The 18799-nt window shown below is 37.8% G+C and overlaps 2 protein-coding genes across 6 annotated transcripts in view; one reads left to right on the top strand and one right to left on the bottom strand.

Moving 5' to 3' along the window:
* Nucleotides 1–156: 156 nt before the first annotated feature.
* On the bottom strand, nucleotides 157–8863 carry adam9b (ADAM metallopeptidase domain 9b). The gene is made up of 22 exons (XM_020605115.1): nucleotides 8655–8863; nucleotides 8197–8288; nucleotides 8033–8106; nucleotides 7850–7928; nucleotides 7684–7760; nucleotides 7093–7285; nucleotides 6929–6991; nucleotides 6576–6647; nucleotides 6288–6457; nucleotides 6050–6140; nucleotides 5025–5149; nucleotides 4640–4811; nucleotides 4341–4430; nucleotides 4030–4225; nucleotides 3677–3788; nucleotides 3018–3198; nucleotides 2774–2860; nucleotides 2579–2684; nucleotides 1211–1340; nucleotides 1011–1095; nucleotides 772–809; nucleotides 157–652 (listed from the first exon to the last, which is right to left on the bottom strand). Exons 1-22 carry the CDS (start codon nucleotides 8719–8721, stop codon nucleotides 535–537), a joined length of 2418 nt encoding a protein of 805 aa, XP_020460771.1. The 5' UTR covers nucleotides 8722–8863; the 3' UTR covers nucleotides 157–534.
* Nucleotides 8864–9000: 137 nt separating this feature from the next.
* LOC109962938 (poly(ADP-ribose) glycohydrolase) overlaps nucleotides 9001–18799 on the top strand; it is a 43106-nt gene continuing 33307 nt past the window's right edge. The window contains exons 1-8 of one of the 5 annotated variants that reach the window (XR_002275335.1): nucleotides 9001–9768; nucleotides 9875–9963; nucleotides 10070–10833; nucleotides 11350–11472; nucleotides 11866–11952; nucleotides 12239–12313; nucleotides 15487–15579; nucleotides 16452–16606. Coding sequence is in view for 3 of the 5 variants with exons in the window: in XM_020605114.1 (XP_020460770.1) it covers nucleotides 9650–9768; nucleotides 9875–9963; nucleotides 10070–10833; nucleotides 11350–11472; nucleotides 11866–11952; nucleotides 12239–12313; nucleotides 15487–15579; nucleotides 16452–16606 (1505 nt within the window). In the remaining 2 variants the exon portion in view is untranslated. The remainder of the gene's footprint in view (nucleotides 9769–9874; nucleotides 9964–10069; nucleotides 10834–11349; nucleotides 11473–11865; nucleotides 11953–12238; nucleotides 12314–15486; nucleotides 15580–16451; nucleotides 16607–18799) is intronic. The other 4 variants (XM_020605114.1, XR_002275334.1, XM_020605113.1 and 1 more) reach the window with 4 other exon arrangements.

Below are 18799 nucleotides of genomic sequence, written 5' to 3'. Positions count from 1 at the left end.
GAAAGCAGTGTACTAGCAGCGTACTAAAATATTTACTTCCTCACACCTATGTTCACTCTGCGCTTCACATGTACCGATTACATTAAACTAGGGCTAATGTGATAGTACAAAAATGTTACTACAAAGAAACCCACACAATTAGGTTACATAAAAAACTTTAAATTAATTACCTGATATTTATTTATTACAATTGTTCAAATTCAAAATTTACAACAGTTTGTAAATACAGTGCGAAATATAACAGCATAAAATACAAAAATCTTCATTACATTTTATATGGACATATTTCAAAAGAGTGATACAGGAACTGAATAAAACATATATTCCAATAAATATAACAGCTTCATCCACCGCCATATTACTACAGTCAACCTTGTAAACGCCCTGCAACACTTTACAGTGAATTTTTTAATCACAGTTTTAACCCTTGTGTTCTGTTAAGAATCATAAAATGGTCATCTTCATATTGTACTGAGCTGTTGTAAACCCCACACCTTCACAATATAATTGAAAACATTTAGTTCAAAAACAGAATCAAATTGGTTCTGTCCTGGATAGAATTGGTCTGGGCACCCCAGGGCCCTGCATAGGAGCTGGAGGCACTGCTGGGGCAGCATTCCTTTCATCATTCCAGTAATCCAGTTCCCCATACCTGTAGTTGAGAAGTTATATGAAAATTCATATTCAGTTCAACCAGCTATAAAAGGTGTGCTTGAACATAAAACCTGTATGTGTGAGCTCAAGATGCAGACTGAAAGTAAAAGTACATACCCAGGAACCACAACTGAGGCTTCTGGTAAATGTTCAGGCTAGAATTATAAGTAAAAACAACACAATCAGTAAGCTTTTAAAGAAGTACCAAAAAATAAAACATATACCTGTTTTGAATGACTTGCCTCTTTCATTTTGTGCCACTGCATTTTTAGGTAATGAAAAATCAAACTGGAAAATAAACACTGCACTGATTTCCCTGCAATAATAATGAACAAAAACAAAACTACAGTATTTACCCTATTAGGTGGAACCTGTACTGGAGGCTGGGTTGGGCCACTTGTCTCAACATTCCTATTTGATGGTGTATTTGCATTACGTGGCCTGTAAAAGCAAAACACTTATAAAATCCTTTAGCTGGAACATAAAACATTGCAGCTCCAGCCTTCAAAAATATCTATCTGTATATTTTAATGTGTAATGTTTGTGTAATGTTTACTTGGGGCGTCTTTTCAGACAGGGGTCCAGGGAATCTCTCTTGAAGAAGTAGAGCAACACTAGAATGACAAGAATCAGAACAGGAACCACCAACAGGAAGAAGATCAGCAGGCCATTCCTGAGGGAGTAGTCTGAGAGAGAAAGGGTTATGAGTTAATACAGGTCATGAGAGTATATTTAACTGCATTAGTTAGAACAGTGAACTTGTATTCTTAACAGATTCCCTTGAATTCTCTCCACAATTTGCAGACCTTTTATGTAACTAACTGTAGCTTAAAGGTTATTTTAACTGCACTTTCAGACACTTGACAATATAAGATAAACATAACTTGCATACTATAAATATCACAAGAGGGGACAGCATGCAGCCCAAGCTGTTTAGATTTATATATAACTGGTGGGATTACAGTTTCTTCAAGTTTGTCATGGTCTTGGCTGAGAGATATACCAGACTGAGATTAAAAGCAAATGGACACACCGTCATACAGCTGGGTTAATGGAAACAACTGATAACTTTTCCATGTTATTAAAATTATCTAAGACCAAAACAGGTTGACATCTGGGTGCTTCAATAACAGATGTAACTAGGCAGCACTCAGAGTGCAAACCTCCACCAAGGAAGATCACTGGCTCCTTAATGCCATTCCACCTAAAAACAATATTCCCATGATAGTTTGGCCTCAGAATATGATCATTTGACCATAAAAATCCACTCCTACTATTTGGAATCACACTGATATTATTATTAGTCTCAACATTATTCAAGAAAAATGATAATTCAGTAATGGTGGTTGTCTTCAGGATCTAGCTCAGTAACTTTTGAAGATGCATCAAGATTTGTTGACACCACTGAATCAGCAGAATTTCGAATAGAATCTGACCTTAGTCGCAAGTCTGTAGCATTATTTGTTGTTACACAGTAGCAAGTTTTCTGAGTCAAATAAATTTTAACATTCTAGATCAACACAACCAGAATATTACTTGGATCACTGGATCCAGATGATGATCTGGATCAGCATCAAAATTTACTGGACTGTTCTGTGAGCCATAACCTACCACCCCAGGAAAAATCAAATCAAATCAAAATCTATTCACTACCTTTGAGTTATGCTGTGAATGAACCAACCAGCAAACAAATGGTGGTATAAATAAATAAATACATTTTCTTCTACCTTGGCAGAGGTAATAAAGAAGCACTGTAACCGTAGTCATTCCTGCAGATGATGATTATTGTATGAGTAATATGATGCCTTGATACAGGACTACTCTAGGCCACACAATCATATATTAGATTACCACATATCTAGTGATGCATTTAGAGAACTTCCTTTGTCTTGGAAGTAAACTGAAAGAATCAGTTTAAACCCACCTATCATAGCAGGGCCACTGTCAATGCTGCCACCTCGTCCTGGTGTGTCACAGTAGGGTGGGGCCCACCCATCATTACAGTGGCAGCGTCCTAAATTATTACACACCTGTGGAAAATATAACAGCAACAGCAAAGTCAGACTTCTCATTACTGGCTGCAAACTGGCTAAATAAAGTCAAGAAAATTCCATCTGACCCCTTGGCCATTGCAGGTGGCGTTGGCATCACAGGTCAATTTGGGCCGTAGCAGAGCGGCATCCACACACTTAAAGCCCAGGCAGGTCTGAAAGGGAAGACATATGACCTGACTGCAAGTGATGTATTTTCACAATAAAAGTACTGTCCTGGAACAAATCAAATCACATAAGTTCCAGGAACATTCCGTCTATTTGGCATCTACACTTCTTAAAATACTTTCCAGTCTTTTAAAGTATGCTTACCTTTCCTGTAGCACAAAGACTGCCAGGTTTAACATAGCCAGGATCGAGCACATCTGAGCCAAGTCCGAAGTCTACATTAACGCATTTTTGGCCCTGAACTACTTGGATGCTGACTTGGGCACCAGGAGGGGGGTTGTTGACATCCACATTAGTACACTGCACCTTTCCACACATGACATTTCTACAGCACAGGTTCAAGAGAAAACAGTCAGTTCCCACTGCTGGTAATCGGATAAATGATGAAAGAAGTTAATCTTTCCTTCAACTGACAAAATGAAGTTGCATCACATCGTTTAGTTTAAAATGACCAAGTATATTCAATTGGAAGACTTTCTACAACAGCGAAAACAACACATTAAAAGAAAATATTACTTTAACAGTTGTATCTGCAAGTCCACTGGGCCCAATTCTACTGAAGATAGATGATTTGATTTTTGACCAGACAATCATAGGAATAACTGTACACTGAAAACTTTCAATGTGCCCCAGATAATTTCAACAAGTCGGTTCTATATTGATACATCTTACAATACATGATTTTCAAGTTTCAATTCTGTGAACAATACAACTGCCACTGCAGTTTTTCAAAGAGTTAAACATTTTTAAAGATCTATTTGCTAAGTTTATAGCATTCAGTGGTTTAAAGCCAGAGTACTTACTCGCTAGTACATTTGATGGGATTTTGCGGGTTGATATATCCACAATTTCCAAATGCGTTTCCCGCACTATTTGCAGCCTGAAAACAAACATCTGCTGCCTTTGTTGCTGGATCTAACCAAGAGAAAATTTATTTCCAAGATAAAATTTTTATGACAAGAGAAGTGAATACTTTGCCAGGTGACCACTCTATCTTAGTAGACTTTGGGTTAATGTACAATATTTCATAATCAGACTCAAATTAAAAGTTATGTTTCTGACTGGCCAAGAAAATATGTCCAATAGTAGAAAACCTCACAGTTTCTAACGCTTAAGTAGCTGCAGAAATCTTTGTATAAGAAATTACTGAATGTACCTGGTGAGAAGAGATTTCTGCACTGGAAATCATACGTCTGGCATCGGCCCTCATAGCAGTAAGCAGAACTGCTTAGACAAGGCAGGCCATCCAAGCCGTAAAAGTCATCAGGACAGAATGGACTGCTGCCATTACAGTATTCAGGAAGATCACAGGTGTCAGCAGCCACTCTGCATATCGATCCAGAAACTTTGATCTAAAATCATCATATACAACAATACAGACCAACTTATTTTCCATTTGGCCCTTCAAGTGCAAAGAACATTTTCACAAGTACAACCGATTGCCACTATTTGGTGCACAGTGCTGACCTGACAATTCTCACAGCAATAGCCCTGAGCGCAGGTGGAACCAAATGTGAGTTTGCAGGTGGCAGCATCGCAACATTTATTGGTGCATTCCTGTATAAAACGAAAACAGAAAAAAAAAAAACTTTCCATGACAATTAAAGACCAGATTTCCAAAGCTAGACTCATTTCATTCTAAAATCCATGAGGTTTTAACATAACGTGTGTCCATGCTAGTTTACATTTGTGTTACACCAAAAGACTTTTACGATACATAACACATGAATTGTGTGTATGTGTTTCTCTGGAAGGAACCACTCTACCGCTGGTTTGCCACAGTCACACTCCTCTTTTGGGTCCAGAATACCATTGCCACATTCAGGAACACCAATCAGGGATGATGGGTTAGGAAGGTTTCTCAGACACAGACCTCCTCCACGGTAGATCAGCGACTCAAAGTCTTGTTCACTGCAACTGCTAAAAGTGGTGGAACCACTACAGGGTAACAAGATAAATCATTAACAAAAATGCCTGTTCAGACAATCTTTGACAAAACCAGGTGCTTGCTCTTTATAATCTTTTGATAAAAGGACAGTGTTTATGCATGTGAAGTTTACAATAAAATATACACTACTAACAAAAGAAGCATACTGCACTTGGCAGGTTCAACCCTGTGAAAAACAACAGCAACAAAGAGTAAACAATTACGTGGCTGAGGGACCCATGATGCAGCTTTTGGCACAGCAGCCGTCACGGTCGTGATTCATGCCCAAGTTATGACCCACCTCATGGGCCACCACAGTGGAATAATAATTCAGGTTGGTGTTACCGTACTATGAAAAACAAACAAACAACACCCAGTACATTCAGTGCCAATGTTCTCTATAAGTTTATACATTGAACGGTCACTCTAATAGTCGCGCATTTAGAATTGTATGCACTTCAAATGCAACACTTCCACCTTAACATCTGTGTTTATGGAGCTCAAATGTTTCGGTTTTTGGTGAAATGGTCATAAATATATACATTCAATTATATTTTTATAATTGAGGTCATTGTTAAAGGTGATGTTGTACAGGACTACATTATATTTAGAGGTGTTCCTAATATTCTGGGCCTCTCATGTATGTAGCTGGGGAGGACAAAAATACAGAGACAATACAGTACATACAACTGTACAAGTGTGACTATTAGAGTGGCTAGTCAGCGTAAATGTTTGTAGTTAATGGTCAATATTACTAAAGGTAAAAACAAAAACTAAAAAGAGATTTGGCTTCAAAGGTGTGGCTCAAAGTGTTGGTAGCCCTACACCTAATTGAAACAATGCTCCATTCTTTGTGAAGTGCTGAAACTTTGCCATGTTGTTGGATTTACTACAGAGGTGTAATTATTTTTAGTTGATCAGGAAGTTAAAATGATAAATTTGTTGGCAGTATAAGTGTTGGAATCTATGGAATTCAGTAACTCACTCACTCACTCACTCACTCACTCACTCACTCTCACACACACACACACACACACACACACACACACACACACACAGCTTCGTCATCATAGAGATTAGGAATTTTATGTTCTGGTCTAACCTGTTTGATTCCTGTGTTATTCAGTGCCTGTCGCAATGAGCTGCATGTACAAAATGTTCTGTTGATAATTCAAACAGTGTCTGTTTCATGATGCTAAAGCACCAAGTTGTCAGCTGATGCTATAAGTTAAAAAGGAGTTTAACTAACCACGCTAATTCCTGCAGAGGTTGATGCAGAGCAGGCAGTGCCCACGAAGGCCATACCTAATACTCCTCCTAAGTATGGATCTTTCTGACCACTGTGGAACAAAAGAGAAGTTACACACTTCACTTTACATTTCAAAAGAATTTAAAACATGTGTCTTGTATCAAACATTATGATCTGAAGGCATCATATTTCTCAAATCACGACATCATGTCTCAAAAATACAAAGAGCATTACTTACACAACAAGATGACCAACATCATTCCTGATTTTTGGTACCAGATTATCCCTCCTCCAATTGGCAAATCTGCCCAACACGTCTCCTGCTGAGCCGCTCACATCAAAAGGATTAGCAGTCTTAAACGTAACTAGGCCCACTAGCATAGCACGGATGTTCAGCTGTTTGTAATACTAGAACAGAACAGAAATTAAAAGCAGAAGGTGTTTAAAGTATAGTACAGCCCTATCACAAAACAACAAAAGAACTCAGTAACATTTAGAGGTTTATTTTACTAACTTAATATCTCACCCCATCCAGCAAGTTAGCCAGTTCTGCCATCTCCTTTCGTATTGCCTCATCATCTTGCTTCATAATATTGTACTGTTAATTAATAAAATGAACACAGTAATAAGAGAGACACTTATTAGGTTCATAACAGTTATGCTAGAAAGATGAGAACCTTTGGCACTACATTGCACAGTACAGAAAAAGCACTTCAGTATTTGTCAGAAAAGCACATTCCTTATAACACTGATCAGTCAGTGAGTAGGGTATAAAATGCACTTACATGCACCTAGTCTAAAAAAAAAAAAAAAACATGTTGCACCCAAATCGCTTTTATTTCCACATCAGTAAATTATATGACAGAAATACACACTCACCCTGAGATTATCAACAACCAGCACCAACTCAATGTAATTAGTCAGAGGTAAATTGCGCTTCACCTGTTGAAACAAACAGTAAATAAGAATGTCACCCACTATCCATTTTAAAACCCGTTGATATTGTAAATATTTGATTAAGCAGATGTAGTGAACATCTTAACCCGCAGCAGGGAAGACAGTGATCGGCCAGGGTCAAACGATTTATTGCTGTGAATTGATTCACCCTCATTGATGACCCCACAGGTGGCAGGCTCAGACTTAATGTCCGTCAGTAGGTATAGAAGGTGTTCATTAGTGGTAGAACCTGGCAAAGGCTCAAGTCCATAGGTCTCATCTCCAAGGATGATCACACCTCTACAGAAAACAAGGGTAGGGCAAATGCAGCACTAGACAAAAGCCAAAGCTTTGACAACATACTTCCTGAGGAACAGAGGTTCATAGAAAATGATCCAACTTTAATTTGAGTCCTGTCAGTATCACACTTTACTGAGAATATTTCCAATAACTGATAAAGCAGTATACAATGGTGGCAAATATATGGAAAATCTCATACACAACAGACAACATAATGTTCAGTGCAATGGACAGACAAAAAAATCACTTTAGTGAAGTTCAGGAACTCATTAAGTGACTTTGTTGTTCTGAATCATTCATTTGCATATCATATCATAACCATGACACAGAGCCCAGCTCTAGCTCTGTTCACTTAATCACTCAAAGGAAGAAATCAAAATAGCAAGAGGTGTTCAAACCTGAGACCGGAGCATGTGCTGAGTGCTACCACTGAATTTTCATATCCCTCCACCTGTCCATGGTAATAACAATCAACCTGGAAAAGAGAAGCAAAAACAGATTCAAGGGTGAAGTCTTTTTTAAAAATCCAAATAAATAAACCAGAATGAGGAAGCATTGACTCACAGGCTGTTGGGGATAGGACAACTTGTGGAAACCAGTGGTGTCAAATGAATACTGAACAAAGTTTGGGTGTAAAAAGTCTCTGCCAAGAAAAGAAATTTTACATGTGATATCTGATCTGAAGCATAAGCAAGGACTTAAAATACTGTCAGCATGACAATACTGAAAATATGCCAGTATGCATACCTGTTCTTTTTTAGATGAATGTGGTGCATTTCATTTTTTATGTTGAATGCATATGTCATCTCCTCTTCATGATTCTGAAATGTGTAAAAACAAGAATGCACTCTTCATATTGCCATATTAAAATATACCAGTTAAAATGGGTATGCAGTCAGGGTTGTACCTACCTCCTTTGCCTGTGGTGGTCTTCTCTCCTCAATCTCCTGAGGAATTACAATGGAGTACTTGGAAAGTTTTGTTGTAAACTCCTTGAAACTGCCTAGAAAAAGGCAAATACACAGAGAAACTGTAAATATTGTGAAATTATTCTGTAGTTAACTTGTGGTACAGTCTATCTTCTCAGGACACTATCATTAACAAAGCACACACAAAATATATTTTAAGAAGTATTTAGGTCTCACTCCTCCTAGTAGGCATATCTATTCTTAGGATCCAATTATAGGCAATCCCTTAAAATAACAAAAAATACAGCCTATAAAAGCTGAGAATTCCATCTCTTCTGGTGACAAAAAACAGGACTGAACTGAAAAAGGTCATTTTGTAGTTCACAGTAAAAAAAAAATAAGAATCCAAGCTCAGTTTTTCTGCCCCATCTAAGGACATGACGTATAACCCAAACCCTCACCTGTGCTCTCGATGCCAAAAATGTAACACCACAGGAAAACAGCAAATAAAATGTATTTCCTGAACATGATCCTGGCTGAAGTATAAAATACGTTTTCATGGGTAGTTCTTCTTTCCTTTGTTTTCTGGCGTTATATTTTCATAAGGCGTTCGCTGTATCAATTTAAAGTGAAGTCTCGTGCCTCTACCACTTCCTGCTAGTCAGTGCGTCATGATGATGGGTGTGGCTAAGAACAGGTGTGCTAGTCAGGTGGAGGCTTAAGAAAAACAAAATGCAAAATTATAGAGTGGGCGGTAAAGCACCTTAAAGTTGGTTGTCACCTGTTATTAAACGAGGAGGAGAAGGAGGCATGAGTGACAGGACTACACATATATGGAAGAGGATGTCCGAAACGCTGTTTTACTTTACTACTAAAATTGTCTCAAGTGGATGAGTTTCTTCTTTTATTTCTATATTAATCGGCGTTGGTACTATAAAGACATATGTATGTAGACATATGTAGCTCTTAACGTTAACATAAGCTTTGTTTTGGTGGTGCCCGAATCAAACTTCCTGCGTTATTACAAGAATCAATCGATCCTTACTGCTATAAACGCAAAGAACAGCATTATAGGGGAGCTATCGCGTTATTTAGTATTCGTTACGTCACTTGGGGGCGGAAGTGTTTTGGCGTGGAATAGAAAGTACATTTGTTGGAAGATATTTCTACTACAACGCTTCTCCTTTATGCAGTACCTGCTCAGAATACTGGCGTTTGTCTAAACCCGTTTATATATACATTTTATTAAAAAAAAAACAACAACAACAACAAACGGTGTAGTTTATGTCTAGTTAACGTCGTGTCTGCGCAGTCTTGGCTAACCCCTAAATCCGAGTGCACCGAATAATATCAAATACACAAAAACATTGTTGCCATTTAACCAAGTGTTTAGTTGACCTTGCTTAGTCAGTTAGCATTATGTCTCTGACTAAAGCACTTAAATAGACTGTTATGTATGGCTGCAATCCATATTTTAAGATTTGCTCACCAAACATTAAAGAAAGGACTGTCCAAGAAACAGGTCTGGACAAAACCAACTATCTTCTCTTTCGTGGTGACAGCTCAAGTTGTATTGTGAGTATACATTTAATAACTTTTCATATTTAAACTGCCAAGACGCAACTCTTTCTCAATAAAAAAAATAAATAATATGAACATGTGTTTCTTTCTCCTTTTGTAGAATGGCTGAATTGACAGACTTTGAACCTTTAGCAAAGAGACTCAGGGTTGAAACCAGTGCCTCAGGGTCTCCTCCGTCTTCTCTCCAAGGTAATTTATTTAAATAATATCTTTATGTCAGAATACGTATTAAGTTAGGTTTTGGTTTAAGTTTAGTATCTCCCCCTTAGTATAAATATTCTTTTTTCCCCCTCAGCTCCATGTTTAAGTAGTAATAGCATAGATAATGAGGCAGTAGATCAAGAAAAGAGACAAAAGAACACTGAGCCCAAGATGGACATACGACCAAAGGCTGGAGCAGGTGGTTTACAAGGAGTAAAGAAGAAAACCTTCCAACAAAAACACAAACAACATAAACAGAGATTCAGAAACAGTCTTGAAGAATGGCTGGTCAAGCCCAGAAAAGACCCTAGTACAGCTGAAGTGTGCCAAAGCCAATATGATGCAAATATGACAGATGGTGGTGGTTTTCAAAGTACTTCAGCTCAGTCTGTGGACTGCCAAAATGTTGAAAAATTTACTGTGTCTGACATGAATCAAGAAGAAGAAGAAACCCAACCCCTGACACCACAAGACCTGGAGGAAGACCAGCCTTTGTCACCAGCATCCAAGGATTCTGCAGGGATTGGTCATAAGCACACTTTGCTCCTCAGTGATGGTGAATTAGAAAAACAAGAAATGGAAAGAAACTCAGCCATCTCAGAGGGTTCTGCCAAACACAATACCAAAATAACAGACTTCTTCTCAAGGACCTCATCACCAAGTTTATCTAGGAGATTGACCAGGCCAGACAAGCATCCAGAGAAACAAGATGCAGACAAGGAAACTACCTCTGCTGATGTCAAGACTAAAGTCAAATGGCTGGGAACGCCAATCAGTGAGTTAAAGAGAATGCCTCAATGTGGCAGGACGCTTCCACGACTGAAGGATGTTCCTGGTCAGCACACTGTGATGATAAGGGTTTGAGCCATTCTTTTTTTTTGTATTTACAGCACTTAAGTTGGTTATATGATACATCAGTCAAACACATTAATTTCATTGGTTTACATAATGTCCTTGCAGCCTCCATGAGTTAATATCAGAGTCTGTGTAGCATTAAGACTGAGTGAGCACATTGTTTTCACATTTGGTTTCATGAGGTTTAGAAATCAGAAACACAATTACATTTTTGGAAAGACATTTAACTCAATAAGTTAATGTTATTCATATCGCTGTGTTTTCAGTGTTTGCTGAAGATGTTTTAAGATATTTATTAATCCATATTAAGTTACTAAAGTGTTTTTATATATTAACATATTTTTAAGCTGGATCCACAGTAGCATTTAAAATCTAAAGCATTATCATCCAGCTACATAATCCTTAATATGATGATTATTCTTTGAGTTTCCCACTAATTGACCCCCCCCTCTCAATACAACTATTTAGTTTGCACACAGTGTATTAATGCCATTTATTTTCATCTACTTCCATTGACAGACAGACCTTCTTCAGCATGATAAAGTTCCTGTTCCATATCCTGCCAAGTTTGTGGATACCTGGGATGATGTCCATGTCAAAAAGCCTTTTTCCAGTAGTAACCTTTTTCCTGTAAAAGATCAGGTAATGGTTCAGGTGCTTATAGACCTGTCAGTATAAAAACTGTTGGAGTCATAGACTATGTTATAAAGATTATTATTCATGTAAAAAGTGGAATCACATTACAGTATATGCCTGACTGCATGTTATAGACTGAAGGTGATAGGATGAACACTACAGTATGTCCAGGCTGGTGTTATGTTTTAAGCATTTTTTCATGTTGTTTATATGTTTGTGTGTCAAATCTATAGTTGAGACACAGTGGGAAGGAAATGACTGTGTAAATGATGAGACACAATACTATTAAATTAATGGATTAAATCACTGCAAGAAACAGGCAAAATTATTAATTATTGAACAAAAAATGCTAGGCTGAGTTCACCCTACAGAGATATAATGAAACTTGTGCTTTCACAGGAAACACAAGAACGACAGAATAAGAGTCGGTGGGAGTTGATCAAGAAAGCATTAAGCAAGAAATTCACAAGTCCTTGTGAGCTGAAGGCAAGTTTCATGTCTGCATCATTTTAATAGCAAGACCTTAATGTATCTGACTTTGTGCACACTGCGCTGTTGCTGTTGTTACCAGGCTGTACCACAAGATGGCACCATAAGCTCAGAAACAGAGGAACACGGCAGTGCACTCAGAATTCTGATATTGGTTTTTGTTGTTGTTGTTGTTGTTGTTGTTTAATACACATATGTAGTAATTCTGGCATAAAATGTCAATTCAGACTGATTTAGATTGTTTGTTTGTTTTCAAAATAATTATTGAATTTGTGTTTTACAGAATGCAATATTGAAATACAGTGCCTCCCAGGCCAAGAAATGGGACTTCACAGCCTTAGAGTTGTACTGCACTAAGGTAAGCAATATACATATCTGTTGTTATTACTGATCTTTTTATGAGTTTCACTGAACCGGGAAGCCACTGGAGGTTCTTTTGTTCCAAGAAAATTATTTTTTTGGAAGAGTCATTGAATTAATGCTAGCATGTAGATGTACTGTAAACACAGATGAGCACATGTGTTGAAGATGTTAAAGGATTAACTGGAGCCTTATGAAATGTTAGCTGCCCATTCATGACACTTAATGCCCTGCAGATGACGTCTTATAACGGTTCTCGCAGAGCTCATGTCAAAGAAAGTCCTGTTGGTTCATTAGTTAGTCATGGTAATATCTTCAGTTTTTGTAAGAGGCAGTGATATAGATGTTACATTTGACACTAAATTAGTTTTATCTTGGTACAGAATATAGAATTAGTGAGAAATATCTATTTTTAAAGTAATTATTTGGGTATGTCTGGGATAAAATGTTAATAGATTTTGTGGAAAGGTTTGTTCTTTATGGTTTCAACACATTCTCGAGCATCATGTGTTTGTGAGTGCACTCCTTATGTTTTTGCAGCCTTACATCAATACATTACAGATTCACCAGACTTGCTCAGAGTTGGTCAAAAGAATGTGATTTCATTTGCACATATTTAGTCTTCATACTCTCTGGCTGTGTGGAGTTCTGACCCTCAGATAATAAGGTTGTATATTAAAGGTGGTGTTTATGTGATTTTTATTTATTTATTTATTTTTTACTGTCCCCATCTAAGTCATTTCTTTACCAGCCAAGGGGAAAAATGGGTCTGTGTTTCATCATGATGGCCAGAGCACTGTCGGTTCACTGGTCATTGCTCAGAGTTGTCAGTGTCTTCTCCAGCCTGGTTTGGAGGCCATCCATCATCTGTTGTCTTGATGCACTCTGCGTCATCCTGTGTACAAAATCAAGGAGGGCTGTACTACTGTCTAGCTCACAAAGGAGATGGGAATATTCTGTCTGGAGAGATGGGCTGCATTGCGATATGAGCGTTTCATATAGGCTAAGACATACAGAACCTGTAAGAGAGACAAATAATGGGCTTTATTTTCCTGATAGTAAGGGAACACTCATCCACTTTGTAGAATACATCACCTGTGTGTTTTTATGATATCTCATATTTCAGGAAAAATGTACATTTAATATCAGTATGTCAAATGCATTTGATATTTTACACAATATCAATAATGGATTTCATGCAAGAGAATGTTGTAGCCCTTCAGAGGTACAGTGGGAGTCTGGAGAAATAATTACATTTTTTGCCAAAAGGTCAAGTTTAGTTACTTGTCAGAAATAAATATTACACCCTACTGAATGCTTCATACTGCTGAAACAATTGTGTGCCATATGTACGTCATAAATCATATTAGAATGGGAATTTTATTAGATAAAATAGGAATATGTTGAGAAACTCTAACCACAGGCCAAACTTTGCTGTTGCTGCTGGATTTGAATTGCGCCACAACTACTGAATTGGCAAAACAAGATTTTTGCCAAGCTGCAGAATGTCAGGTACCATCAAACAAAACAGCACAGAGTTGGATTTTTAGTGAGGTGCCACATAAATTGTAGCTAATAACATTTGCTCACACAATTTGTTGGTTGATGTGAAGATTGTATATCAGCATCACTGATTGATTCTTCAGTAAACGACAGTACTGGATGGTTTCCTATTTTACTGAAAAATTGTGAAAATGACAAGTTATAATTTCACGGTTATGTTTCATATTAGATGCAAGTAACATTTTAGAACCACATACAGTATGTCACTGTACTGTAGCTCACACAGATATAATTAATCTTGTTTATTCACTGCTATTTCAAAATTGACATGCACTGTTCATCCTAACCAAGACTGTTTACTGCATCTGTGACTTACAGAATCCATTCACAGCTTAATTTAATAATCATCTGTATTTTTATAGTCTAATTTGCTGAAGGGGCAGCAGCAATTTTGCTGCCTGCACCATATCAGGTGTCTATTGATAGAAATATGCTCATAAAAATCACAGAATTTAGAAGTTTAACAGCTGATTGCACATGATCCTAAATGTTTATTTCCATTGCAACAAACAATTAAAATGGGGGCAAATGGGGGCAGTGAACCTCTTTTTTTATTTTTACTTTTCCCCTGGAGATGCTAGATTAGAGACACTGTAGCAGGATGATTTTGAATGTCAGAGAAAAGTAGACATGAATGGCATGGAGTGACAGGCCCAGCACCTTCATTGAATATTCATCTCTGCACGCACACCTTATGAATAACTGAAAAGCTGTTGACGGACAGCGTCACTTTTGTTCATTTCTCTGCCCCAACCAGTGCTGTATTTACGGTTATGAGCATGCAAGTGTTTTATTTTTACAGGTGATACGTAGTCAGGCAGATTGCTTTATTGCTTTGGACCTGTGGGGAATAAAACAGAAGCGTGAGACACTGTGTTAAATCTATATGGGAGCTCTGGTTTCTCACTGCCCACACCCCTTCATCTTGATTACTTTGTCAGTTTGGTGTGATGTACAGACCTGTATTAAGACATAAAGAGAGTTGGTTCAGTTGATTTGATGCACTGTCTTCTGTTGATTTAAAGAACCTGACCTGATACTACCTCAGCTATATCCACCGTCTCACCCTGTCAACTGCCTTCATTTGTTATGCCCATAGGAGCAGTTTATGATGTCACCCAGGTCATTACTTATGACAGTGTTTAGTCAGGCTTCCTTTGCCGTAATATAAATGTCCTAGGCCAAGTCACCAGACAAGGCTCTTTGTCTTTGTCCTGGGCACCCACTGTCCTTTCTGTTTCACACGTTTGGTCATTGGCATCTCCTTCCGGAAGAGGAGTTTAAACGACCGGTATGGTTGTGCAACCTTGATGAAATTGCTTTGAGAATGATCATTCTGACATTTCCAGCTATATAGATTTTCATTTTTCACTAGGTTTGCATCTGTGTACATAATACTGTAGGTCAGCAGTGTAATTTTACTCAATTTAAAAAGATGTTATTGCCCTTCAGTGTTCTGTATTGCATATATTTTATGAGTATTGTGTTTGCCTTATCATGGTACATAAACATTTTGTCTTAAACTAATCAGACCAAATAACTAATAATGCCACAGCTGAGTTTTGTGGTAAAACTGCAAACATAAACAGATCTCTTGCTTTCTCCAAGGTCCTGGAGTGTGATGCTGCTGAACATCTGTTTGGCTCCCTGCTGCCAGACATGGTGCAATTAGCGCTGAGAGGATCTGAGCTCTGTACCAAGGTAACAGCCAGCACTAACCAACTGACACAGTAGATGACCACTGCAGGTTGATTCCAGAGGTCACAACATGACAAATCTTATGAAATGGCATTAAAAAAATGTGTGGTGAAGGCTCATGGCAGTTGTTACTGGTCAGATGTTTTATAGTCCTCTTCTTGTTCCTTGGTGGGAGGATGATGTAGCTATGTGTGTTTGTAGCTGAAGAAGTCTCATTAAAATGTTTTTGTGTTCATTTGTCCATGCAGCCAGTCCTCTAATTTTAATTCTGCATCTCTGTTAAATTTATTTCTACTTTGATTAATTTGTTGCTTAAAGTAAAAACATTAGCCAAGCAAACAGGAAAATCAAGTAGCTAGTCTAAACCTAATCTATTGCAAGTGTCCTTGATCGTGTTAAACTGTCTGAGGAAGAAATTAACATTAAAATAAACAGATTCTCATATGTCTGCCCTACAACAACATAAAAAGCTATTAAAACGCTTGGTAATTCAAACAAATGTGCTGATTTTTTACTGGAGACTTGCCCATCGTTATTGTTGTATTTATTATTGCTGTGTTTCTGTATTTATCATTTTGGCGATGCGTCTCGTAGCCAGTTAGTCTTTAGTCTTGCTGCAACAGACTCTCCCTGTTTTCATTACCTAATTGCTTACACAGATGCAGTGTTTACTTATAAACCCATAACCTTTTAATGGAAATATGGATCACCTGTAAACATGAATAGACCTTGACAGTAATTATGATGGTTGATTAAAGAAGCACAGAATGATGTAAAATTATTGCATTTGTGCAGCACACTTGGTTGTCTCGTTTGGCAAATTGACAGTCAAATTAGTTTGACCTTCCTCAGTTGCACTTCTGTTCCTCCTCTAGCCGATACCCCTCCTTAAAAAAGGAATGAACCACTCCATCACCATGTCTCAGGAGCAGGTGGCTTGTCTGCTCGCCAACGCCTTCTTCTGCACTTTTCCACAACGCAGCTCCAGAAAAACGCCGTACCACAACTACCCAGACATCAACTTCTTCAGGTAATATAGGGATGTGGTATATTGACTCGTGATGTTTAAAGTTATATAATCTGGGTGTACATGATGCTGCTGTGACAACCAGCTTGATTTCCACGAGGGGCCACTACTATATAAGCTTTCCTCACTAATCATTTTATATACTGCCTATAAAGCTGTCCAGCATTTAGCCTACGTTGTATGTCAGTTTAATTACAGACAGGGCGACCAGTTTGAGTTATTTACACACTGATTTTTAGAAACATTTTACTTTTAAAAATATCATAGTGTAATCATATTTAGCAGAGAGCTATATATGCTCTGCCTACCAGAGCCAAATGTTTCAATTTATTTTTATTGTTTACAGAATAAATTATTTACCACAGCTGTGCATTCTGTTATGAAAAGCACATAGTCCTTTGTACAGCATATTGACAAAAATGCAGCTACATTGCATTATATTCCTTTTTTTTTTTTTTTTTTTTAAAGGGGGCACTAAGACTTCTGCTCTTTAAAGGCTTCACTGTATGAATGACCTGAAGGGAACAGGCAGCAAAAGAAACACAGAAGAGACTATTCATATGGGATACTATCTGTCATTTTATGGCTCTAGCATAAAAAATATAAATATCTTTATTTATTTACAGTTCAGAACCAACCCTTTTCCTTCACAATGGTCAAAAATGACAAATAGGCTGGTTTTTTTTTTTTTTTTTTTTAACCCCGGCAAACTTTCACTGTGGAGATCTGTGGCGTAATACAGAATCGGTCTGGAGATCAGTGCTCGGTCATGGCCCACATCTCTGCTGGCATCACAGCATAATTACATAAATGGAAGAAGGAATTCGATTAACGATGACTCAGAAGACTGCTTTTGAAGGTGGAGAAGGCCATTGGTTATTGAGCAGAGTGCTGCAGGAGTTCAATCGCCTCAGTGTTTCATTCACATAAAGGTTTTGCTGTAATTTGAAAGAGAAGCCAGTGTCATCTTTTTATCCTGCTGCCAAAACAGATTTCTTAATTACATTGAATAAGACAGTCGTCTCTTGGCTTTAACAGTTTTATTTTAAAGTATTTTCCAGCAAGCTTTAGTTTTTTACTATGAAGTGTTTGAACAGAGTTTCCCATTAAAAAAAAAAGTTTCCTTTTGCTGGTGATGCAGAAACTCAGCTGTTGTACCTACTGTAGTTTAGTCAGTTACACCCTTTTCCTGTTACATCATAGCTTTTTGCACATCTCTGGAGAATATGTCAATGTTATATAATTGTGTATTACTATTATGTTCCCCAAAGACCATACTGTGATTTGTTAGTAAAAAGCTGCTCTCACTAGTGGCTAGCTTATGTCAGAGGCAGTTAGCCCTGAGGACTACATGGCACACAATTGTTTCTAGGGCCACACTGACAAAAGAGAAATGATTGTAGGGGTTGACTTCGATGAATGAGTTTCTCAGCCCCTCAGGGGACCTCAGTACATCAGACTTTTGTCGTTCTTTCATTTTGCTCACAAGTTTTTCGTTTTATTTTGGCACGTGAGGCGAGCTGTGGGGCTCTTCATAGAGTTTACTTGAGAGATGAAGGGCTTAATGCTGAAATGGATTCAGACTCACCCATTGCACTTCACTACAAGCAGCTTTGTGTGCATTTGTGCATTACCTTTTCAGGGGTATTGACCTTTTTGCCTCCTGAGGACTTTGTTGCTTAAAAGGGACACAGGGCTTCTTAATGTATCCCCAAGGAAGGAGCCCTGTTTCCCTCTGTGTTCCTTTTTGTGTGCGAGTGCTGTGAAGTGACTCTGTGATGGCAAGCCTGGGGCAACTCCACTGTCGTAACAGTGAAGGAGCTCCTACATAATCGCCTAGTGACTGAAAGGGAAGCTGAGTGAGAAATGAACATATCAAAAGTTTAAGCATGACTGAACTTTTGATTTGATTTGATTTGATTTGATTTATTCTTTCAAGCATGTAAAGACAGTTGATATGTCAACACACATAATTTTACACATATCCAACAAATGCTAATCCAATATCAATTTGCTTATACCTAGTACATGCTTGAATGGAGTAGGAAGAAGTCAGACTTATCCAGTCCTACCCCATGACATCATCTTACATCATTGGTTTGCAAGCAGTATCTCTACATAAATAATTCTCTTCTACACCACACAAGTAATATACTAAAAAAATATAACAGTGTTAACATTCTTACATAATTACAT

Source organism: Monopterus albus, unplaced genomic scaffold, assembly GCF_001952655.1.
Source record: "Monopterus albus unplaced genomic scaffold, M_albus_1.0 scaffold69.1, whole genome shotgun sequence".
NCBI classification, from domain to species: domain Eukaryota; kingdom Metazoa; phylum Chordata; class Actinopteri; order Synbranchiformes; family Synbranchidae; genus Monopterus; species Monopterus albus.
Note: the sequence above shows the minus strand (reverse complement) of the source record. Positions and strands in the feature narration are given on the sequence as shown.

Bases quoted from the DNA above. Each gene is read 5' to 3' on its own strand.
- adam9b (XM_020605115.1), bottom strand. From the start codon at position 8,721: ATGTTCAGGAAATACATTTTATTTGCTGTTTTCCTGTGGTGTTACATT. The intron at 3,789-4,029 runs GTACATTCAGTA...TCTCTTGGTTAG, and splicing joins CAGAAATCTCTTCTCACCAG to ATCCAGCAACAAAGGCAGCA. The intron at 3,199-3,676 runs GTAAGTACTCTG...CCTGTGCTGTAG, and splicing joins CCCATCAAATGTACTAGCGA to AAATGTCATGTGTGGAAAGG.